General features: G+C 40.1%; 1 protein-coding gene across 4 annotated transcripts in view; it reads left to right on the top strand.

Moving 5' to 3' along the window:
- EXOC6 (exocyst complex component 6) overlaps positions 1–26,249 on the top strand; it is a 198,649-nt gene that overhangs the window by 76,562 nt on the left and 95,838 nt on the right. For all 4 annotated transcript variants that reach the window (XM_063435125.1, XM_063435124.1, XM_063435123.1 and 1 more), the window contains exons 6-14: positions 2,677–2,881; positions 7,571–7,726; positions 9,032–9,100; positions 20,308–20,391; positions 20,505–20,551; positions 21,208–21,328; positions 24,540–24,611; positions 25,177–25,274; positions 25,936–26,041. In XM_063435125.1, the coding sequence (XP_063291195.1) occupies positions 2,677–2,881; positions 7,571–7,726; positions 9,032–9,100; positions 20,308–20,391; positions 20,505–20,551; positions 21,208–21,328; positions 24,540–24,611; positions 25,177–25,274; positions 25,936–26,041 (958 nt within the window). The remainder of the gene's footprint in view (positions 1–2,676; positions 2,882–7,570; positions 7,727–9,031; positions 9,101–20,307; positions 20,392–20,504; positions 20,552–21,207; positions 21,329–24,539; positions 24,612–25,176; positions 25,275–25,935; positions 26,042–26,249) is intronic.

Here is a 26,249-nt window from a genome sequence, read left to right as displayed (position 1 = left end):
GTTTGTACCATTGCTTTCTATATCTAGTGATACATTTTTTAAAGAACCACCTTAGCATCCAGTTCCACATACTGTATTGCTATTATAATTTGAACCAGATCTTTGATATATACAAAGTATAATATTTGGAGCAGATATCAACTACCCTATATCCCATTAGGGATAGAGTTATCTGCACTGCACATATCATCGGCTGTGTTATCCACTATTCATCTATTTCTTTTTATTTATTTTCATTACCTATTTTCATTTTATACTCTATTTTATTTTTTATCTTTCTCTTTATCTTTTTTCCTCCTATTTTCTCATCTCTCTTTCTCCCCTTTTTTCTGCGATTTATTGGATCCTTTTTCTGTTTTATTTTCTCTCTTGCTAATAGACCTGCTACGCATATTATGTGAGTTTTAAAGGCACAGCACACATTTCTCATTCCTTAAAGGCATAGTACACTTTTATATACTTGCAGTCTTCTACCGTTTACCATACTCAGCCAGTATCATAGGTTAGCTCCTGGTTTCTGCATACTATAGCAGAGTGTTCCATATATATATATATATATATATATATATATATATATGTGTGTGTATCTATAAAACAAACACAGAATGTGATTTACACAACACGGTAGCCATAAATTTAGATAAATATCTATAGCTACATGTTGTGTTGTGTTAATCACATTCTGTCTTTTATAAGGTACAATCTTTTATAAGATATTTTTTTATTTGTCTGTCCGCTCTGCTGAACTCTTTTTCTTTCTTTATCCGTGTGAAAATTTTAAATGATGACTTAATTCCTCAAAAAACAACACAAACCCATGAGAACACGTATTTATCCATTTCATATTTATATATAATGATACATAAAAATATATCAGAGACCATCTTCTCATTTTACGCTAAAACAGTTTATTTCCTCACACCCGTGTTAGAAATGGAAAAAGCGAATAACGCGTGCTGTTTTGTTCGTGGGGTGGAGATACAACAATATATGATCAATCCTGACATATCAAACACAACCCTGGAAGTATAATTCCTGACCTGCGAGTGACCTACAAATTAAAAAAGGCTCAAAGCTGCCATCAGAACAGATGTTAAAAGGGCAGGGCATTGAACTGCAGATATATATAATTAGCAAGGGGCCGGAGACCGAGTTTTAGTTGGATTATGCTAATTCTGATTTCAGTAGCAGCATTCAAAGACCTTCCAGATGAACCAGCGCTGTTCCGATAAGCTGATTTGTATAATTTGAATAAAACCATTTATATCATTTTAATGCCGTTATGGAATTATCTCCCGAGAGGTCATGTCATGCAGAGCTGCAGTTTTGGAAGTTGGATGAAAGAATCCGAAAAAAAAACCAAAAAAAAAAAACCAACAAACTCTTCTAAAGCATTTTAATTTGTGGCTTTACACAAAACCCACACATTTACATGTTCAATGACCACGCTATTTATTCTCAATTCACGCCAGTTTGATCTCATTAACCGGAAAGCCAGTTTTATGTATTAGCAGGATTTAAACTTTCCTCCTTTAACTCTTTGGTAGAGCAGCGAACTGTGTATTGTTAGGTACCCCTTTCACACCAAAGGCTTAAGAATCTTTTAATTCCAAGGCGTTATCGAACATGAACACAAAGGTTCTGGGTGCCCGAGGGGAGCTATGACCTTGTTACATAGTATTGGCAAAATCAATTGGAAAAGTTTCATGGATTTCTCGTAGGCTTATTGCAGTTAGTAGCAAAAAATATTTGAAACTATTATCTCATATTACATTATTTACCTGGACAAAGAATTTACAAAGGGCTAAAAAGGCAAGTTTACAAGAACCTCTAGAAAGGAAATTACCAAGGATGCTGAAAACCACTAACTGATACATAATTTAATAACAGTATTATTAGCCCCTATAAGCTCCGTAGATTGGATACCAATTATTTACGACCTGTGCTGTATATTGGCGGTTCATTATATCAGTGTGTATGCAATCTGATAAATTATTCTCTCTATGTCATCTTACCTGCTATACGCAAGCACAGGAACCTTTGAACTGACAGAGGAAACCAAAAGCGACTAGCTGCGCCCTGGGGGTCTATTTCAGGAACCCACCTGTAGCAATGGCTGATGCTTTCCCAATGTATTACCAGGGAACATGCTTCTATTGATAGATTACTTTTAAAATAACTCTCACAAGGTTCTATTTCTCTCTTCTAAAATGTCTTGCTTATGGCATAATTTGAGGGCATTAAAACACTCTACTGGTGGTTCTATGAAGTTGAATATTGCTGGGAACAACTTGTTATCCCATTCAAGTAAGGAGAACTGTTTTTTTCACAAATGGTTTCAGCATACAACACTTTAGGCAAGGATTCTGATTAGGAATAAACTCTCTAGGGATATAAGAGCGATTGTTAACCTGTGTACACATTAAATTACTGGACCGTTAGAAATATAGTGTGAATGAATAGAGAGATTACATATAGTCATTGTTGGCTTCAGTTGCATATTCTTACCTAGAATCCCTTAGCTGCAATGTACTAAGGACATTTAGTGGAACAATCAGGAGGGGGATAAGCAACTGTGATCACCAATACTGTGTTATATAGGATTTGACTATTCATTTTCTTTTAAACACCTTTTTTTTAGCTTTCACTATTCATATTATTGATTTCCTTTAACAGATATTATTCCGCTCTAAAAACAATGGATCAACTGGAAAATACATATCTACCTAAAGTTGCCCAATATCGTTTTTGCCAGATAATGGGGGAAAATCTACCAAAATTACGAGAAGAGATAAAGGAGGTTTCTATGTCAGGTCTTAAAGATTTTTTAGAAAGTATACGGAAGCATTCAGACAAAATAGGTGAGACGGCAATGAAGCAGGTAAGTACACATTACTATATCATAAACTGTAAATAAGGTATAGTGTCCCTAATGATTTAATCACACTGCAATAAAGTTAATGAGACTACATTCTTATAATATCTCTGAATTGAGAAAACATATTTTGCTCTTTAGCCACTGCCTCCAGTTGTAATCCAAATTATTCAACCCTAAATCAGGTTTATTGTAAACATTTACAGACTTTAAGCTGTTTGCAATGAACAGATCAAACAAAAGCAATTGAAATCACTCGACACAACTAATGCTTCAAGTGGTTTCCCCAAATCCAACTAAAAATGCAATTTAAATGACTTCTCTAATCTCAAAAAGATTCAATCCCTTCATGGCAAGCATCTTTCGTACTTAGTAGAGCACCCTTTTTCTGTTATGACCTTCTGCAAATGGGATACATAGCGAGATACCAGCCTTTGTCAGCGTTCCTGAGGAATCTTAGCCCATTGCTGAATGACATCCAGTTCAGTAATATTCTTGGGTTTGCATGCTGCCAAAGCCTTCTTCATATCCCACCAGAGATTTTTCTATTGGGTTCAAGTCAGTTGACTTTTATGGCAACTGTAGAATTTTCCAGGACTTCTCCTGCAACCAAGCGTTGATGGAATTTGAGGTATGCTGGGAATCATTGTCTTGTTGGAAGGTCTGATGATGCCTCAGCTTCCTCACAGACGGCATGATGTTTTCTCCTAGGATTTCCTAATACTTCAGTGAATCCATCTTGCCTTCCACACGCTGCAGCTTTAGTACGCGCCTTACTCTGTTTACTGAAACCTCAGAGCCTGTTGCTACTAAGTCTTACTGCAGGTCTTTTGCAGTAAGTCGAGAGTTTTTCACAACCTGCCTTCTCAGAAATCTGGTTGCAGCCATTAATAGCTTCCTTTATCTGCACTGTTCCTTCAACTTTGAACTTTTAAACTATGTTTCCAATTGTGTCTCTAGGAACATTCACTGCATTCGCTATCTTTTTGTATCCTGCTCCTTATTTGTGAAGGGCATTGATCTCTTCTCTTAACTCTGTGGAACATTCTTTTGACTTTGCCATATTTCTTGGGGTTTGTTGAGTGTCAAACATGACACTCAACAAACCTCTAGCCAGTTCAGGTATCTCAAGTTTTCCAGTTCATCAGGTGTGCTTGAGAAAACAACTGTTTGCATATTTGTGCTGTTGTGATGTATTCTATTCAGGTGGTTGAATAATTTTGAGACTGGAGAAGTCATTAAAAGTAGCATTTTCTGTTGAAGTTGGGGAAACCACTTGAAGCATTCATTGTGTTGCGCAATTGATATTGCTCTTATTTCATTTGTTCACAGATGAAAGTCTGTAAATGTTGACAATAAACCTGATTTACAAAGGGAGTTGAATAATTTTGCTTACAAGTATATATAAGTATATATCATGCTAATGTATTGTCAAATCATCTTGCCCATTTTTCTTTTGTAAATCAAACTAAATAACAAATATGATCGAATAGGGCTGCCTCAAATGTCTGTAGCATTTTATAAGTAATAACTCTTAAAAAAAAATCAGTAAATATAATATACTATATTTTTATATCTCTACCTTTCTCCCAATGGATTAAACTTGCTAATTGTTGCATTTTTTTTTTTGTTCCATTTAAATGTTTATTTCGATTTTCTATTTGCACAGACACAAAAATCTACACATAGGATGTAATGTAACCCAAGAGAATTAGTAACTTTGTGGGCAATTTAAAATGAGCAATCAAACACAATACATAATGATACAAAGATATGACACAAATAAATAGGGTTTTCAGTAATTGATGGTTAATCCTCAATGTTAGATGGCAACCCCAGCATTCAGATTCACAGTTATGTCATGTATCCATATAAATGACCAGTGGAAGAAGATATATTTACATAATTTAAAAACACACCTGGGCCAGGTCGCCCAGCAAGAATAGGAAACCGGGTCCACATCTCCCAGGCTTTGAGTCAGATATTAGTTTTTTCAGAATGGTTATGGTCTTTTTTTTTTTTTTCATAGGTGGCATTAAATGTAATTTGTTGTAGAAAGTCCTTTAATAGAATGCCTAAGATAGAGCCCAATTCCTCACCAGTAAATATTAGTCGCTAAAAGTACCCAGATGTTGTAGAAATACAACTCCCATGATGCTTTGCATGTCTTTAGAATGCTTTAGTATGGCAAAGTATCATGGAAGTTGTAGTTTTAAAACATCTTGGGATCTACCTTTTTGGCTCCCTTGCCCTAGACCAGCGGTTCCCAAAGCGTGGGTCGCGACCCACTGGTGGGTCTTAGGGCGATTCCCTGTGGGTCGCGCTGACCCACACATCTAGGGCCACCGGGGACTCGGGCAGGCAGACTGACACCAGGAGGGAGCCCGGCGGCTTGTCCTGTATGCCGCCGGGCTCCCTCCAATCAGTCTGCCCAGCAGCTCCGGTCTGCAGCTCCGCCGGGTGCAGAGCTGCAGACCGTGTGATAGAAGCCTCGCGAGCTCCCAGAGCATTACCATGGCAACACTCTGGGAGCTTGTGAAACTTTTATTACACTGTCTGCAGCTCTGCACCCGGCGGAGCTCAGACCGAAGAGTTAAACCACCGGACCACCAGGGAGACACTGGACCACCAGGGATGTCTAATGAAGGTAGGGCACAGAGCCCAAACATTGCCCCCCCCCCACCCCAATGTAACCCCTTCTCTGCCTGCCCCCCCCCACCTCAATGTAACCCCTTCTCTGCCTACCCTCCCCACCCCAATGTAACCCCTTCTCTGCCTGCCCCCCCACCCCAATGTAACCCCTTCTCTACCTTTTGGACACACTTTCACTAGATGGGGGCCCAGAAAACATACTTGCACCAGGGTCCTCTCTACATTAGTTCCACCACTAGGATAATCAACGTGCTTCTGAAGCTGATTGCCATGATGTGCCAAGTTTATGCATCTAAAAGTGATTGCCATGATATGCCAAGTTTATGCATCTAAAGCGGATTGCCATGGTGTGCCAATTGTATGCATCTTAAGTGGATTTCCACGGTGTGCCAATTGTATGCATCTAAAGCGGATTGCTATAGTTTGCCAATTGTATGCATCTAAAGCGGTTGGCCACGGTGTGCCAATTGTTTGCCTCTGAAGCTGATTGCCATGGTGTTCACTTTTTAAAATACGCATTAAAAGCAAGTGGGTCTCGAAAAATTACCGTTTTGAAAAGTGGGTCTTGGCCCATAGAAGTTTGGGAAGCCCTGCCCTAGACCATTGGCGGCGCCTTAAGGATAGTCAGTATCTCATTCCCTTGGTTATATAAACATGGGGACAGCCCTGCACTCTTACCTATTCATCAGAATATATCGATTTGATAAGAAGAGATAAAGATTATTGATTGTTGATTATTTCAAATGGAATAGGTAGATGACTTGCTGCAGGGGAAAAGATTCTGCTATAAAACTGGTTCAGTCATAAAGATAGTCTTAACAAGAACCTCTTCCAGAGTTAAAGGTCCATTTATTAAGTCCTTCAGTTATAAACTTAGGGATAGAGTTTAGAAAAATGTGACCCAACAATTCCAGTACTCCATACTTTGAGAAGTGCTTTATTATGACCTTAACGGGATTGGACATGGACACAATGCAGTGTAAATTGTGTTTATTGTTTATATTTTAAGTAGTTTTGTTAAATTAAACTTGCTAGGTACTATGCTTATAGATACATATTTTATATTTTTCTTTTATTCCTCAATAAATATTTTTTTTTGTGGGAAAAAATACAGGTTACAAGTATTTTTTATTATATAATAAAAATATTTGCCCATGTTATTAATTGATTTCAATTAGTTATTTTCACGTGATATGTCACCTTAATTTCAGAATTATAAAAATAAAAAAAAAACACTGTATATACCCACAGTTTTGGCAATTATAATGTGTGCATAATTAGTGCAGCTTAAGAAAAATAATTCAAAATAAATTAATTAATTTGTTCTGATTTACGGAGCACATCATATGTTTAGGATTCCAGTTTCTTTTCGGTATTTACAGGTCAAAAAAATACTAGGAGCAAAATACAATTTTCATGTGATTTTATAATTTGGTATGTTTCCTTATAAGTAATATGAGTAATAATAGACCTCACAGAAAAAAACAATTGCCACACAAATGTATATACTTACATAAAATGAACATCACAGGTTATTTACTGAAGGGTATTTTGATACATTTTAACTGTCAATTCCTGCTAAATAACTTATTAAAACTGCCGTATTATTTTGTACAGGTGTAGTACAGATAACATGCGTGTTTTTTTTTATATGTTTATTTCATACTCCTGTACAAAACATGACATTGTTTTTAATCTTTGGGCACTAAAGCAGTTTGACTGCTAAAATGACCCTCCAAATGCCTACCATTTGTGAATGTAGACACCATGGGGTATGTCATATGGAATATTTTCAGAGAAGTGACTTTTCCTTTATAACCCATGTCAAAGGTTATTGTCGTTATTTTATGACTACCCAACCTTGGAGATCTTAGAAAGCTGTCCCCCTAATTAAGAGGATTACAAATTGTATTATCACTCCTCTATCGTTGCCAGTCTGCCCCTATCCACCATGTTGGCAATGTCTGTATGTGTACCTCCATATATGTTTACCTGTGATCTTAACATTGTAATTTTTTTTCTGTTTTTTTTAACCAAACGCAGGCACAGCAGCAGAAAACATTTCATACTTCAATACAAAAGCAAATCAACGTCAGCTATAAAAAACCCATGTATATTCTCAACGGACACATTTCTGAAGGGGAAAACCGACTGAAATCAAAATGTCAGAGTCTAGAAGATGGAGACTGGGAGGATGAAGTATTGCATTTTCTTTATTATTATTATTAATATTATTATTTTTATATAGTGATAACAAATTCAGCAGCACTTTACAATGGGTGGACTAACAAACTTGTAATTGTAACCAGACAAGTTGGACACACAGGAACAGAAGGGTTGAGGGCCCTGCTCAATGAGCTTACATGCTAGAGGGTATTCTTACCTTTTGGGTAGTGACACAAAAAGTAAGGATAGTATTAGGAAAGTAAATTGGTACAATAGTATTCACGGGAGTTCCACAGGAGCGGTGCAGCTCTAGAGAAGTTTTGAAGGCGAGCATCAGAGGTGGGAGTGCGAACAGTGGATAGACACAGGTCTTTGGCAGAGTGTAATGGCCTTGACAAGACATACTTGTGTATTAGGGAGGATAGATAGGTGGGAGTAGCACGTATGTAGAGGTTTGAAAGCAAGAACCAGAATTTTAAATTGAGCCCTATTTGTTACGGGAAGCCAATATAGGGACTGACAGAGGGATGAGGTGTGGGAGGTGCAGGCGGACAGGAAGATAAGTATCATTCTGTAGTAATGTTTATTACATAGTGAAGGCTGTCATCATGCCCCCCTTTGCATAAGCCCATCACAGCCACGTTCTGTAGCCATCTGTTCTCTGTAATGGAATGTATCACAATTTATGAAATGTCATATAATCAGGATGGTTGAACTCATCATTGGAAATGCCCAGTTTAGTCAACAATTTATGGTAAAGTAGATGCTTTGATGGAGAAAATAGCTTTTTTTATGTTGGGGAAACAAGGTTTTTTTTCAGTCTTAGTGAGGAGAGCTGGGCTTACAGTGAGGACCTCATACATTGGGTAGACCCCATAATACTTTGGACCCATTATCAACATTTAAAATAATAATTTCTCACCAGCCTCCACCTAAAAATGCCATGACACTACACTCACGCAAGCACATCCGCTCATTCTGATATTGCCCACATCGAAACCATGCCACCATTGGTTATCCAATGCCAGCACACATTGCATGCTTTTGCCAGCTGCCAGTTTTTCTTTTTGTAATTGCTTGCACTCGATAAGCCTTTTCTGCTGGTGTTAACTGTACGTTATTGCAGGAAGTTAACTGGGCCTTCCTCATATGATAATGTCTTCGACCAGAACCTCTACAATAAATATTTGTGGAGAACAGTCAGTGTGATGCCAGTCCACGTATGCCTCAATGTAATATGAGTTTATGCTTGTATTGAGTGCACAATGCAAGTGTTAATCATTGATAATTGACCGTGGATCCTGAATTTCGGTTTACACCTCTGTGTTTTTTTGCAAGGTCCTAAGTGTCCAGGACTTGGTTGACTTCTCCCCGGTATACCGTTGTCTTCACATCTATACAGTCTTGGTAAGTCAATACATTGTATTATTTTATTTTTCTTGCATACACTATGGCAGAGGCTTTTTGAACTAGTCACCCCTAGCTGCTGACAACATACTGGACTTAAAATCTCTGGCTGTGCTTTCTGGGAGTTGTAGGTGAACAGTTGATGAGGGTAGGTTCCAGTTTATTTAAGGCATTAAAATATCTGACTAATGGGAAGAACCAGAAATCAAATCACCGGAATTCAATAAATCAGACTGAAAGGTCAGTTGTGTTCACATGTTATGTTAGTAACTGACCTTTCAAACGTTTTTTTGTTTTATTCCAACTGCCCCAAAACTGCAATTTTTTTCCTGTTTATAGTCTCTCTGTGCTTCTCAAGTCGGATTCTTATGATTAGGCCGGTATCTTCCTAAGCATTATAAATCTTATTAGACCTGTTTTCCTGTAATAAAAATGTTATAGTCTTGTCATATTGATTAAGAAGTTCAGGTTTAGGAGGGAAAATGGGAATTTCTAATGCAAAGCCAGCAAAATGTGACTGATTTGATATACGGCGGATAACATTAAGGAGAAGCAGAGCTTTGCAAATCAAGCTGCTCCTGTGGAAGATGCACACAGAATAAATATCCTGGCTGCTTTTTTATTTTTTTTTTAACTTCCCTAAGAGGGACAAAATTGTGAAAACCGTAGGAAAGGAAAAAAATAAACCTGTGAACATGTTGGCTTCCATATTGTATGATCTAATTAGACTTTGTATCATATTATGCGCTGGAGATCATAATCAATATTTTAGAAAATGTAGGAAACTTATAACGTAACATTTGTTTTTCTCCAATTTTGGGTCAAAACAGCATTTCAGGCACAATTGAAATGATGTCCAATTATGTCCATGAGTGTGTTTTAATCATGGCAATATTTCAGTCTATAGCTGCAATTTATATTGGGAAATAAGAACCGTTGGGTCTTAAATGGACACTGCAGACCCCTAAAGCACCTCAGTTTGCTGAAGTGCTCTGCGTGTAAAGAGTTTTTAAATTATTACAAAAAGTAAATAGGTCGTGTTACTTTCTAGTTGCTTAGCAGCTCAGATAAACTCAAGAGGCAGACGATTGTTCAGAGCACCTGTCTTGCAAAGACCTCTCCTTGAGCTGCAATGGACAGCCACAGAAAGTCTGGGCTGGGGAAGGAGGAGAGGACTTGCAAAGACTGCTGGCGAGATCTGCAACTTTTCAAAGCAGTTTTTAGATAAACCCCCAATAGCAAAAATAAAAATCCATAATTAAATGCATGCGTGTGTTCATTTGGGTATATTTACTTAACAGTGATTTTATGTTTGGGCAGTGGAGTGTCCCTTTAATATCATTCTTAATGTTCTGTTGCATAATGCCAGGACAATCAAATAACGAAGTGCCTATTGTATGTGTGTGTTTTATTTTTTTTGTTTTTTTTTAATACATTAACAAAGCTTCTCAATACATTGATCGTTAACACAAATGACTTAAAGGGACACTATAGTCACCTGAACAACTACAGCTTAATGTATTTGTTCAGGTGAGATCTATAGCTCCCTGCAGGCAATCTGATGTAAACACTGTATTTTCAGAGAAAATACAGTGTTTACATTGATTGATAGGAATACCTCCAGTGGCCGTCACTCAGATGGCCACCAGAGGGACTTCCCATCATGTAGGGCCCTAAAAAGGCCCTGTACACGTCAGACGTATTAAAATACGTCTGACGTGTGCAAGAAAGAGAAGGCACTGTGTGCGCGCCTTCTCTCTCCAGCCTGTCAGAGAGGAGAGGGGGCGGGCAAAGACCACGAGCTGAGCTGTCAGTCAGCTCAGCTCGCGACCGCGCACATGCGCGGTAGTGTGCTCAGGACTTCAGAGGGCGGCATGAATGCCGCCCTCTGAAGTATGTGCGCATGTGTGTCGAAGCCGCGCATGCGCACAAGGGAGCAATGACGCTTCCAAATTGAAGCGTCTGATTGCTCCCTGCTCGCGCCCGCCTATTTCGTCATTTTGACGAAATAGGGGGCGCGGCTTCACGAGGCTCCCGGCGCTGGATCCAGGTGAGTAAACTACTCTGCCTGGAGAGTCCCTTTAATGGAGAGAGCTTAAAGGGAATATTGCCATTCCACAACCTATTACATAAACGTTTCTGTCCAAATATGGAGTAAAAAGTAAGAAAATGAATTGCTCATTATTATTATTATTATTTTATTATTTATATAGCGCCATCAGATTCCGTAGTGCTGTACAACTCATGCACTCTAACTCCCACAGCTCTTGGGCAGCAGCACGTGCTATAGTATTCATCAGCCAAAGTACATAGAGCAAAAACTGTTACAGCATTACCTTAAGCTTAATCAATCAGAAACAGAATATATATCGATGCTTTTCAGCCTCCCCACACCCGGTACTGACGCTACTTTCCTTCAGCTTGCAATTCAGCGTTCTCTACTCTTTATTCGAAGTATTAGAGCAAAAAATAAAGTTAGTTAGAGAGGGGCTCCTGATATTGGCGGGGGACATAAATCTCCCCCTAGACCCTCGGGTGGATACGTCTCGGGGGTCCAGCGCCATACCAGACCACTGTGTGCGCAGGACCAAACACGCCCTGAATAGACTTGGCCTGGTCGACTGCTGGCGAGCGGCCCACCCTGACGGGAGGGATTACACCTGCTATTCAGCCCCCCATAACCAGTATAGCAGGATAGACTACATCTTCGTGGCGCAGGAATACCTACATCTGCTCATGTCCGCGGATATAGGGATCCACGGAGACTCCGACCATGCCCCCGTGTCCATACAACTCAAATCGCCCCTCTTCAAGCCGAAAGAACGCCAATGGAGACTTAACGAACGATAGCGTACTAACAGACGCGGAATGCACGACTCTGACCTCACAAGCGCTCACTCACTACTTTGAGGATAATTCCTCCCCCGAGGTCCCACCGCTGATCACCTGGGAGGCGCATAAATGCGTAATTAGAGGGCACTACATCAGCCTTTGCACACAACGTAAACGAGAGAGCTCCAGACTAGTCCTGGACCTAGTCCAGCGGATAGTAGACCTGGAAGACTTACATAAACAGGAACTGACAGAAGACATATACCTGCAACTGACGGATGCCAGAAGACAACTCAAGGCAGTACTCTCCCAGAAACTGCTCAACGTGATCCGCAGGTCTAACCGCTATTTTTACGAGTACTCCAACAAATGCGGTAGAATGTTAGCCAGAAACCTGCAACAGAGGCAGAGGCAAAACCACATACATAAAATCAATACACAAGACCGGAAAGAAACGCGACTCCCGGCGGAGATTATGCAGGCGTTCAGGAACTATTACACGGACCTCTACGACCTGGCTGATTCGTCTAGCACCCATGACCCAGCAAGACACGGCCGCGACCTGACAGAATATCTCTCCAGACATGTCTCCCGGAAAATTACCCCAGAGCAAGCCGCAGTCATGGAACAGCCTCTCCCGAGGAATTATACGCGGCGCTCAAGCTGACCAAATCCAACAGAGCGCCGGGACCGGACGGCCTCCCCGCAAGTTACCTTCGCACTTTTAAAGACATACTACTGCCACACCTACTGACGGGCCTAAATTCGATCCTTGAGGGCCGTAATTTTCCGACCGACTCGATCCGTGCCGTGGTAACAGTCTTGCCGAAAGAAGGGAAAGACCCAGCATGCTGTGCAAGTTACCGCCCCATCTCCCTCCTAAATGCTGACTTGAAACTATTTGCGAAAGCCATGGCACTCCGACTGGCCGGGGTTCTCCCTGACCTGGTGCACCCAGACCAGGTGGGTTTTGTCCCGGGCAGGGAAGCCCGGGACAATACTATCCGGGCGCTTAACATCATCCACTCGGCCGGAAAGCGAGGAGAGGGACTAATCCTCCTCTCCACAGATGTGGAAAAGGCCTTTGACCGAGTGGATTGGGCGTACCTCGCAGCCACACTACAACACATGGGCTTCGGTCCCAATATAAGGACCTGGATAGCAGCATTGTACACCAATCCGACGGCGCAAATCCGTGTCAATGGCGCCCTCTCAGACCCGTTTCCCATACGGAATGGCATGAGGCAGGGATGCCCCTTGTCCCCCCTTCTGTTCGCCCTCTCTTTGGAGCCACTCTTGGAGGCGGTCAGAGCTAACGGTGGAATCGTGGGACATACAATCGGGAGAACGGAGCACAGGGTTGCGGCATATGCCGACGATATGCTCTTCTTCCTTGAACGGCCGCTGATCTCCGTGCCAAACCTGTTGGGGCTCCTCCTAGAGTTTGGGAGGGTCTCGAACTTGAAACTCAACACAGAGAAGTCAGAGGCCATTAACATCTCGGTCCCTGCCGAATCTGCGAGGCACCTTCGATCCCAATTCAAGTTCAAATGGTGCGAGGCTAAACTGAAATACCTCGGTATCTGGTTGACTAAAAAGCTTGCACACCTCTACCAGGCAAACTTTGTGCCTATCCTGACCACCATCCAGGCCGATATGCATCGGTGGACAGACCTCTACATCTCGTGGTTTGGACGCATAAACGCGATAAAGATGAACATCCTACCGCGTCTTCTATATCTCTTTCAGACGCTCCCGATATCCCTACCACGAGACTTCTTCCACACTATATCCACGGCGATTCGGAGATTGGTGTGGAAGGGGGGAACACCACGAATCAGTAAATACCGACTGGAGCAACCCAAACACAGAGGAGGAGCCGGACTCCCATCGATCACGGGATATTACAGAGCAACGCACCTGCTGCGGGTTGTGGACTGGCACACCCAATCGACAGACAAACTATGGGTACGAGCCGAGATTGCACAGGCAGAGGGGAAAATCCCAGCGCAACTATGGAGATCGGGAATCTCACACACCGCCCTCCATACAGGGAACCCCCTGATTGATGCAACCGTGAAACTATGGTGCGCTCTTCGCTATCCGCAGCAGTTGACTACCCACACCAGCCCACTAACGCCCATCTCCTGTAACCCAGATGTTGGGGGAGAACTGATGCCAGGCGACCTAAAAAATTTCACAAGATCAGACTGGATATACATGCGCCAATGGTGCAAAAATGGCACCCTCAAGACCCTGACAGAACTGCTCCCTGACACAATCCCCACGGTCCTTGACCGGTTCCAATACATGCAGGTCGGGTCGTTCTACTCAGCCACGGTAGCCAAGCAACAATTCCACCACGATCTCACACACTTTGAAGCACTCTGCGCAAGTAGGAGGCACATGGAACGGGGGATTTCGACCCTGTACACTATGCTTATAGGTGGGGGAAATGAACCACCTCCGAAGTTTATCGCCAGATGGGAAAGAGAAACCGGGGAATCCCTGACAACCCAGGACTGGGAAAAGATATTTTTACTTACACACAAAAGCTCTATTAGCTCAAAATTTCAGGAAATGAGCTACAAGCTGTTAACTACCTGGTATAGAACACCTGACGTGCTACACCGCATGAACCCAGATGTAGAGGATACATGTTGGCGGTGCGGGGAAGAGAGAGGCACTATGCTCCATGTCTGGTGGACATGCTCATCCATCGCCCCCTTCTGGGAAATGGTACACGCCAAAATTCGCGAGATATCGGACCCGGAACTCCCGCTCCAGCCCCTCCCCATGTTACTACACCACACGAGCATGATGCTAAAGACCTATTAGAAATCATTGACGAAACACCTGTTGACGGCTGCAAAGTCCCTGATACCCACACTGTGGAAACAGACGGCGGCCCCCACCTTCCAGCAGTGGGTGGATAGAGTAGGAGAAATTCATACCATGGAAAGCATGACGGCATCCCTCCAGGGCCACACAGAAAAATGTAATCTGACATGGACCCCCTGGCTCTTGTACATTGCTGCGGACAGAACTGTACCCTAAAACAAGGGCATCCTTAACTTACCCCTCCTTTTCCCTCCCCCCCCTCCGTCTCCTCCACACACACACCTCTTCCTATTAAGATACACACATCCCCTCCCTCTCTCTCGCCCTCCCTACACCCTTTCCCTCTCCCCCTCCCCCGCTCCCCACCCACCCGAACCATTGCTGGACCAGACTATCACACTCTTCGATATGAACCAAGACATGCATGCCATGACGGATCAACGCACAGACGCTACAGCCCACGCAGCCTATGGAGAGGCCGACAGACTAAGACCTACATAATCAGACTAAAATACAGCATGCGCCTAAGTCACCTTAGATGTCCACAGACTTATACCTACACATATTCGGGACATTGCAGTAGGACCAGCCACACAGGCACTCCTACCTGTCTAACCCACACACTGACAACCCATCACCAGGTAGACACACCTGAGAGGCGTAGTTACCAAACAATAGCGGTCGACCGTCTCTAACGTTGACGAGAACCACAAAGTACGACAAGTACGTCCAACACTACCGTGAAAAAGGGCGATAAGCAAGCGGACTTAATTCATGCCGTTATAATTTAGATTATCGCTGGGAGATAAAAGAGGGACAGAAATTAACGTACTGATCCTGTGCCCCCCGATGTTCGCTATAGCCAAGGTGACTCTCATACCCCTGACTTCCCCCCTTCTCCTACTCTCCCCTATATCCCCATCTAACCTAGACAACAACAGATAACAGAAGAATGTCAAAACAAACAATGAGAATAGTAGGAGACACAGAAGTCTGATGGGCTGTATTTCACAGTTGTTTTATAAATAGCACTGTATTATCGATGTGATTTTTCTGTGGTTCTTGACTGTACCCTGGAATCGTGACACTAACTCAAAGATATTGTGCTCTTCTTTCTGTAATTTCCTGTTTTTTTTGGTTTTTTTTAAACGCAAAATAAAGATTGTCAAAAAAAATAAAAAATAAAGTTAGCTGTGCACTATCCCAAATCCCTATGCACATTTAAATAATTAGAAGTTTTAATATCGCTTCAAATGCCATTAAAGTGTAAACGCATCTGCCATGTCAAGGTAAACCTCTTAAGTGAGTCCTACAACACAAGACAAGAGTTTTATCATACCGTGGAATATGAGCTTACACTTTAATGCACTTTAGTGTGATACTAAAACCTCCAGTTATTTAAATCTACTAAGGGATTTGGAATAGTTTGCAGGTAACTTTTTTTTTTTGCTGTTCTAATACTTAGAATGCAGAATTGCAAGCTGAGGGAGGGTAGCGCCAATAACGGCGCTAGGGGGTGGGAAGGCTGAAAGTTATAGCTATATATTCTGTTTCTGATTAAGTATCCGCTAATCCTATAACAGCACCAAGAAGCTAATAGGTCAGGTCAAATTTACCAATTGATAAATGATACTGTTTATTCTTCTGTACAGAAGAGTTTCTTTCATTTTTCTGTAACAAAATGCCCATCTACACATTCCTTAAAGGAACGCATCATTTTTGTATTGTTATTTCGACTCAAAGCTTGCATGTATTACACTATCTGTGTGCATTATTTTGAAATTCATAAATATACGTAAATGATTATTTTCAGTGAATCTTCCGGGCATTCCTTGCTCGGTGGGTACAACCACTTTTACAATTACAAGTTTTTACCAAAACGACATGGAATTTTGTCGGCCGAATTCAGTACAGAGCACATTTTTAAGATGTTGATCACTTTTACAAAACATCACTAGCGCTCAGTAATCTCCTTTTATCTTACAAGTGCACAAGTGGTGCTTCTGACACCCCCAAGGAGCAAGAGAAAGCAATGACAAACCGTGATCTAAGATATTTACTTATATGTATGTATAACAAAGTAATAAACTCAGAGGCTACACTACTTGCAAGCTTTTTTTTTTTTTCAAATGAAAACACAATTAAGACAGCTTTACTTTAAGGAATGTATAGAGGATTGATTCAGGATAGATTATTTTCAGTAATAATAAAATAATGATAATCTATCAAATTGAGCCAGTAAAGGAACACTCTGTGATATGATTGAATAGATTTGGCCAAAGGTAAGGGCTTCAAAATGGCAGAAAAACTCAAGTTATGCACACAGTCTAGATTAAGCAATCAAGTCCGCTAGAATGCAGACAGAAAATACAAAATTACTATTTCTCTTGATTTTAAAATGACTTCCTATTCCAACTGAGCAGAAATGCTATGGGCATTATGATCTTCTAAAAATTCTGAATCTCCAAGTTAGCAAAAAAATAAATAAAATAAAAAAGATTATTTGTAAAATTTGACAAAGCACTGCTTCATGTCTTTTATTTTGTGTTCTTGGCTCAGGAGAGGGGGGTTGGTGATATGAAGTAATGGAATGCTAACTGACCTACCGATAACCTCGTGCCCTCAAAAAAAAAAAAATCAAAATGCTAAGCTGCTTTATTCCGCTTGCATACAAATGACGTTGTATTCACTAGGTGGATGAGATGGTAGTGTTGTGGTGGTTTCAAACAGACAGATGGTTCCTTGTGAATGACTCTTCTTAATGAGAACACCAGGATGTCACTTACGTTTCTTACAAAAGGCACTTAGAATTTTGACCGACTTGTAAGCCCGATATGTATCTCTCGCAGTCTCTGTTATTGACCTGGGGCTTGCTGGCCATAGTTTAGAGAAAATAAAAACCCAATGCCAAAATTACTTATTAGAAACGTTCTCCAACTCTCTCCATTTTGGCTATTCCAGCTTTGAATTTGCAATTCCATTGTCAATTTTCCTTGACTCCCAGTTTAGTGAATATCTGTATGTCTATCTGTCTGTCCAATCCATCTTGTCACACACCATCTTCAACAAACCCCCCCCCCCCTTTTTTTTTTTGGTGATCATTTTATACTGTACATATTTTGTGACGATGAAACGAATTTTGTCATGAAAAAGTAGTTTCCCTACAAATGGTGACTACATGGATATATTGATTACCGTATTATTTCCAGGGAGACTTTGCCTGCTTTGGAGTGCGGCGACTTTTAGATTGCTTATTAAGGAGTAGGAAGGTGAGAGTGGTGAAGAGCATGTTAAGTAACAATGAAAGATAAAATATGGAGGAAGGTAGTATGATTTCATTGAATTCCTTAAATATTGGTATGAAAAACATACATCTATGGCTTGTGTTCTCTAGTCTCTTTTATGTAGGAAGAGTATTTATCAAGAAATCTTGGGTTAGAGAGGGTTAGTCTAGGGACAGTATTTTGTAATAGTTAGATATTGTTTTGGAGTAATAAAATATGTAAAAAATGTAAAGGGATGCTCTGGGCACCAAGTAACGTAAGTGCATTTGATGGGTTTTGGTCTCCTATTCATGTTGCAATTTTTCTCGAAAAATAAAATCACATTCGTTTTTGGGGAAAAATAGTCATTTTATGCAGGAAAATGTTTATCTAAATGGCCTCAACTTCAGTGAACATATGCAGCAAGCCAATGAGAATTTGTGAGCTGAGCTACTGGCTTGACTCTTCTCCACCGCCAATTACTGTTCTCTTATTATCTGGTTAGTATTTCATAGCTGTGCTAATGGCACATGGTACAAATAAAGGGACAGTGATTGGTTATGGGGAGGAGTCATGTCAGCCAGTCAGCTCACAATGATTTTTGATTGGCTGAGCTAAGTACATACACTGTGTACTACAACCAGAAACCATGTTTTGTGAAAAGGGGAGGTAAGGCTAAGAGGCAAAGTTATGCTGCAAAAGTTTTTTTTATAATAAAACAAAAAAAACTTAATTGTGGAGGAAAACATAGACTGAATATGAAGTTCACTTAAGTCCAGGAGACCATCGTGGTATATTATGGTTTGTAGCAAAGGGTGATGGCTGTGAATGGGTTCTAAATATTAGATCCGTTACTGTATTCTCCAGTGTAAATACTCCGTATAACCCAAGGGGGGTACTTTCTACGACTATACTGATCTGCTAGATACAGCAAGTCAGTTACTACACACACAGGGTTCAATCCCGATTATCAGAATTAACCCAGAGCTATCCAGAGGCATTCGGACTACAAATTCCAGACATTACTTACAAGATCTATTATATTGCATGGGTACAATTGGTACAAGTTAAAAGACGAATGGATACATTACATCTGAGGCAATACGACATTTGACAAACAAATACAGGAGGAGGTGAGGGCCATATATGGAAATTTACAATCTAAATGGATTTATCAAAATCTCTATTTTGCTAAGCTACGTCCAAATCCCCTTGAATGTAGTCTGGATTTCAGCCTGCTGGATGTAGCCCAACTGACAAAATCCAGAACCGAATTCTAGAAATATGCAGCCCAGCGCTTAAATTCAAAAGTTAAAAAATTCAATTCTAATAGAAGCTAATCACTAATTAGATTAAAATAGATAACTAGTTCATAGGAAGAAAGGGTTAACTAGCTATAGGAATGTACATAAAACCCGAATAATTAAAACATGCATGTTACATATTCTGTATAAAAATCAATATTTTTTTCTATAGTTTTAACTCTCTCCCCAATTGCTGCGCCCCCTGTTGGCAAATATTCCAGGTCTCTACAGGTTCACCTGGAAATCTTCTACCAGATTTGTTCAGAGTGAATCCGGTTCAAATTTGATCTTTAAAATATAGGATATGCAGATTTATTTTATATAGGATCTGCATGTGAGAATGATTGATTTACAGCAGACACTGGTTGGTAATAAATGAGATGCGCTTATCTGCCCTTAGCAAATATGAGAAATGCAAATCCGGTTGAAATTTGGTCATTTTTACCTTATTTGTTTTTCAATCAAGAACAGGTTTGGACTTCCATGAATAACCCCAACAGAGTTCAGGCATTTTTTTCAGCCGACTGAAGGAAACTCTGCTATATGGTATAACAGCTTTCACCTCTTATGTGATCTGGAAGTGCTCAAAGAGTTTGTGCAAAGGCAAATGACTCCCCCCAGCATACAAAAACAGTACCAAAAGTTCAAATATCTTCTGTCTGCTCATTATATACACCAGGAATATTCTTCTACGTTCTTCCAGCAGTCCGTTCCAACTGTCCGTGAAAAACATTGCTTTGTTTGTAAGCCACACTCTGTGCCAGTCAGAGAAACTTTATTTGGACTGAATACAACATTGCATCATGTGTTTGTATGACTGTATCATTTTTATTGTAGAAAACCTATGCTTTTAACTTGAGATAACCAGAATAAATAGAAATTAATCTTGGCTTTTTTTTCCCACACACAAGACAGCCAAGCTAAGGTCTGCAATCATAGATCATGTTTTTCTGTGGTTTCATTTTAGGGTGATAAAGAAATTTTTGAAAACTACTACAGAAAGCAGAGAAGAAAACAAGCGAGACTAGTCCTACAGCCACAGTCAAACATGGTAAAACACACACTGTTTGACTATCTTAAAGATATATCAGTGCATCTGTTCTCAACTTAGTGTATTCATTTTTATTTTCTTGTGCATTTTTGTTTCCCGTCTCCCTCTGAAAGCATGAAACTGTTGAAGGTTATAGAAAATATTTCAGCCAGATCGTGGGGTAAGTACTAGAAAGGGGGGGGGGGGGGGGGAAATGCTTGTTTTTTTTGTTTTTTATAAAAAAAAATTACAAAATTATATGGGGTTTATGTCCAAATCAATAAGTTGTGGCGTGCTAAAAGCAACGTTGCACTTTTGAGTTCAAAATAGTCACATTGGGGGGAAAATCTCATCTGAATTTGAGATTTATTTATCCCCAACTTGGCTTGTTTGAATTAGAATTGTACAACTTGCTGTTCAGTGCATGCCGATGGGTGTAAGGCTTGTGCTTTAATGATTTATTATACTAATGCTAGACATGTTTTTTCCAGTTTACTCTTCTAAATAAAGTAAAATCATAAATATTGTGTTTGCCATATTATCTTTATTATTGTCTATTATGTTTATTGTGATGTATTGTTTGTTTTTTTTAATTCCTTATAGTTATTTTTTTCTTTGTGACTATTCCAACATACTGTTTAATCACCCTTTCCTATATTTTATTTTTAGTGCTAATCAAGTTTTAGTTTTACATTGCAAAATATATTGCACACTTTTTCTTATTTTATTTTTTTAACTTTCCGATCAGTAGTGATATTATTCGTAAAAAGGCATACTGAATGTGCATTAACCAAATCCTTGCTTATTAGATCATACATTTCTGCCATTTTCCCTTAGATTTTTTGTGGTTGAAGATCATATTTTGCATGTAACACAAGGGCTAGTGACCGGGACCTACACCACTGATCTCTGGAACATGGCTCAGTCTAAAATTATAGCGGTCCTTCGAACACACTCGGTAAGTGTGATGGATTTCAGAGACCTATTTCGGAGTAGTTGAGCCTATTACAGAAAAGAAAGGATTTATAAGTGGAATAATGTCAGAGTGAGAAACGGGTCTTCCATCATTGTGATTTTTTTTTTTTTTTGTAATTAGATGTTGTTCAGATTTAGAAGAAGTCCTGCCAAGCTTTTGTTTTTCCCAGAAGGTTTCAGGCTGTGAAGGCACAGCTACGGGCTATTTGCATAATCCTCTTCTGATTTACAATTGACTGGTCCCTCAAAACGTACTCTTGCAACAGCATTGTACAATATGCAGACTTAATCTGCTGTTATTATTGCAATCTGTCCTCATTAGTCTCAACTGACCTCTTCATTAGATCACACTGAATAGTTTAGGGCTTGGAACACCACCAGGAGCTAGTTTCTGATTATCATCCCAAATAACCCGCTTCCAAGATAAACTCTACCAGCTTCCTCTGGACACGGCCATATTTCTGCATACCACGACATTTCCATTCCAATATACTATTTATCGCTCAACTGAGAGCTATTTATGTTCGTTATTCTTGCTTGGGAAACTTTACATTGAGTAACTTAAAAACCCTTGATTGACAAGGTCCTAGTGCACTGATCAGCACAATAGTGTTCGGCACTATTGTGCTGATCAGTGCAATTTTAAAGGGACTCTCCTGTGCCAGAAAAACATATCCGTTTTCCTGGCACTGCAGGATTCTGCAGTGCCCTCTCCCTCCCACCCCCCATCCCATGTTGCTGAAGGCTTTAAAACCCCTTCAGTGACTTACCTGAATCCAGCGCTGATGTCCCCCGGCGCTGGGTCAGGCTCCCCCCACGGCGCGCATTAGACCTCCCCATAAGAAAGCATTATTCAATGCTTTCCTATGGGTAGTCCGGCGACGCTGAAGGTCCTCATGCATAGCGTTCTAAGAACACCTGATAGACAGCCTCTAAAGGAGAACTTAACCCGGCAAGGTAATTATTACAGTTTATCAAAACTGTAGTAATTACACTTGCAGGGTTAAGGGTGGTTGGAGTTGGCACCCAGACCACTCCAATGGGCAGAAGTGGTCTGGGTGCATGGAGTGTCCCTTTACGCCTATGTCCCGGATTTCCATGTCTATATAACGAGGGCCACCAAAACCGTTTTCAAAGTTTTAAACAGAATCTAAATCTGTATCAATACAATACTGAAAATGTGGAATTCCGAAGAAAAATGCGTTGTACTAATACAAAGCACTTCAGTTATATACAGGGTTAGGCAATCTCCGGCATTCCAGATGTTGTGAACTGCATCTTCCCTGATTTTTTGCCAGCATTATGGCTTTCAGAGCATTATGGGAGATGTAGTCCATAACATCTGAAGTGCTGAAGGTTGCCTACCCCAATCTATAACACAATTAAGGTTTAAGTCACAGCAGTGCGCGTGTTATTGCATTTGCACAAAATAAATAAAAACAAGACATTTGGAATTTTCGGATTGTGGCTCTTATGCATAAAGTTTGATTTCTGTCCTATATGATAGGGTGACAAGTAGTCACATATAACAAATGGTTATTCCTCTCACAAAGAAATATATCTATTATGATAGGCATAGTTATATATTTAGCCAATTTGGCTCAGTCTCGAATATTTGACCCCTCTTTGAAGAAGAAAAATAATACATTTTATGAAAAATGAAATGATAAACTTGTTGCGTAATTTGTGATACAACAATGAGCTTCGATTTCTCCTCTGACCCTCCAGTAAATGCCAAACCATTGCTTGTCATATAATATCATTTGATTTATTTGCTAGTTAAAAATCCCATAAGCTCCATTCCTAAGGGTTTTCAATTTTTGTCTGGAAAAGACATAGACCTGTTGGCCACATCTTCCTCTCCAGCAGCTGACTGGTTAACCAAGAACAATATTGTATTATTTTAACATTTCTTTCTATGTAATACAATGCTGCATCTTTCTGCCGCAGCTTAAAGGGGAACGGTCACTTCTCTGGAAATCACACAGTTGTATCAAACATTGAAAATCACCTTTGAATGTCTTTTTATTTTCTACGGTCTCTGTTGTGACTTTTGGAGATGGTTTCCTAGCATGATGTGGTTCCCAATTAGTAGCGCCTTAGACCAGGGGTGGGGAACCTTCGGCTCTTCAGATGTTTTGGACTACACCTCCCATGATGCTTTGCCAGCATTATGTGTGTAAGAGCATTATGGGGGATGTAGTCCACAACATCTGGAGAGCCGAAGGTTGCCTATCCCTGCCTCAGACCCATGTTAAATCAACATACCTGGCGCTTTATGATGTTCAGTATCTACATGATGTATTCTTACCACAAAGTTTGTTTTTTTTAGCTATGTCTCTATTTATATTACCGACTTTCCTTCTTGTTTAGTATTTTACGGGCACTTTGGACCTGGTTTATCCACTTTACCAAAAAATGTGGGCACTCATCCTATGTGATATGCGGAGTATGGCTTTATTTTATTGTTTGTGCCTTTATTTTAAAATAGTTACAAAAATAAATATATATATATAATTTATAAAGTTTTAGCAAATGCTATCACAATCCAGTTTAGTCCAGGCACAGCCAGTACACATGTTGTAGGGAAAAAAAGAGAAGTACTTTTTTGAATTCTGCCTGTGCTCCCCCCCCCCCCCCCCGCTGACGTCCACCAGTGAGGGAGACCTTGTGCGCATATGTGGCAATGTCCGTGCGCGTGCATTAGACTTCCCCATAGGAAAGCATTATTTAATGCTTTCCTATGGGGATTCCAGCGACGCTGGAGGTTCTCATGCAGAGCGTGAGGATGTCCAGCGTCGTTTAGACTACCAAAAGTCGTCTAAGAACCCGGAAGTCCCTCTAGTGGCTGTCTGGTAGATAGCCACTAGAGGAGGACTTAACCCTGCAAGGTAATTATTGCAGTTCATAAAAACGGCAATAATTACACTTAATGGGTTAAGGGTGATGGGAGTTGGCACCCAGACCACTCCAATTAGATGAAGTGATCTGGAGTGTCCCTTTAAGCCTATGTCCCGGATTTCCATGTCTATATTACGAGGGCCACAAAACCGTTTTCAGAGTTTAAAAAAAAAAAAAAAGCTAAATCTTTATCAATACAATAATGAAAATGTGGAATTTTGAAGAAAAATGCATTGTCTCTTTAATGGTCCGATAACTGATGACATGCTTACAAATGTGATTTTTCCTTCCAGTCATACTGCACCGACCCTGATCTTGTGCTGGAGCTGAAGAATCTGATTGTCGTGTTTGCTGATACTTTGCAGGTGGGTGATATTGTTACTCTTTTAGCTACGATTAGATTAGCTGCTGTTGGAGAAATGACTAAAGATGCCAAGTAACTCTGTTTGATGGTATGTTTGATGGTATGAGTTGAATATGAAGCTGAATATCTGCTTACTCTGAGAAAGATCAGTGTATCTCACCAATCATCTCCGCTACGAGTCTTTTACGTTGTGAAACATTAGAAAACAAACCAAATATAAGCTGGCTGTAGCTATTAACAGAAAGTCACTGATTAAGAATTTCACATCTGTTTGGGCAGTGTTATGATATTTAGATTTGTGTTCCTGCAGAGTTATTAAAATAATAAATAAAATAAACCAAATTTGGTTTACAGGTGTCTGCGAAATCCCTCACGGACATTAGTTTACCTTATACATGCTTCACTAGTGCATATTTTTAGTTTAGTATTTTTCAAACTTAGATTTGCGACATCAAGTTTGATAGTTACAATATCTTAACTTTACAGCTCTACTCTTTCTTAATATTTATATTGTACTTTTTAACAAACAAGATACCATACTTATATATATATTTCCCCTTGTTCAGGGCTATGGTTTTCAAGTAAATCGGCTATTTGATCTCTTATTTGAAGTTCGAGACAAATATAATGAGACTCTACTTAAAAAATGGGCTGCAATATTCAGGTACGTACCTCGTAAAATTATCTGATGGGTTTTTACACCTGTGTCAGAACAGAACACTTGAACTAGTGTGGTTTATCATGTTTGCCTTTGTTGTCCTTAAATCAATCGAAGCATGGACAAAAATTATTACAATTTCTGATTTGGTGTTAAAATCATGAGAGATTATCATTTTTCCCTTTTGTTTTCCCAGTTGAGTGCTGGAGAAAAGCAGGGTGCACCAGATGTATATTTTATTTTCATGTTTGATTTGTTTTTTATGGCCCCTCTAACACTTGATACATTAACATATTTTGCACATCCCTTTATGCTAAATGTGGTAAGTCCCCTTTTGATCAATATATTATATTGTATCAATATATTGATTGGAAATTCCCTGCAGATAGATCAGGCTGCGCACACAGTAGTGTGTGATCATACTTTACATTATCTTGGTTTTGGGGACATCCCTTGCACCTACCATATTAATAGTTTGTTTTTTACTTATAGCTGAGAGGTACGGTATATCCCTGTATTTTAGAATTGATTGCCACTCTTTGTGCAAAGTAAACTTAAGCACCTAGGGACGCCATATGATACGATGTAGAAATGTAAGATTATTAGAATCTGATAAATGTGTGTCCCATGTAACGTGCATGTTTTTTTTATTGTTGTGTTTCACCAGGGATATTTTTGAAGCTGATAATTACGGTCCTATCCCCGTAGCCAATGAAGAGGAGTACAGAGCTGTAATTAGCAAGTTTCCCTTCCAAGATGCAGAAACTGACAAGGTAACCGTAGACCGGGAATCTTTTCGCAGAGCATGTCTTTATGCCAGGATTAGCAGCTTGCAGAGTGCCTGGTTTTCGGATACCACAACCCCCATAATCCTCCGCCCGCAATTAATGTAATATATCCTCGTGAATGTATACAAAACAGTTTATTCTTATTGACCCGCTCTGTTTTAGGGAAGAGGTGGAAAAGCTGTCACTCTTCAAC

The sequence above is a fragment of the Pelobates fuscus genome, chromosome 10 (genome assembly GCF_036172605.1).
Source record: "Pelobates fuscus isolate aPelFus1 chromosome 10, aPelFus1.pri, whole genome shotgun sequence".
Lineage (NCBI taxonomy): Eukaryota > Metazoa > Chordata > Amphibia > Anura > Pelobatidae > Pelobates > Pelobates fuscus.
Note: the sequence above shows the minus strand (reverse complement) of the source record. Positions and strands in the feature narration are given on the sequence as shown.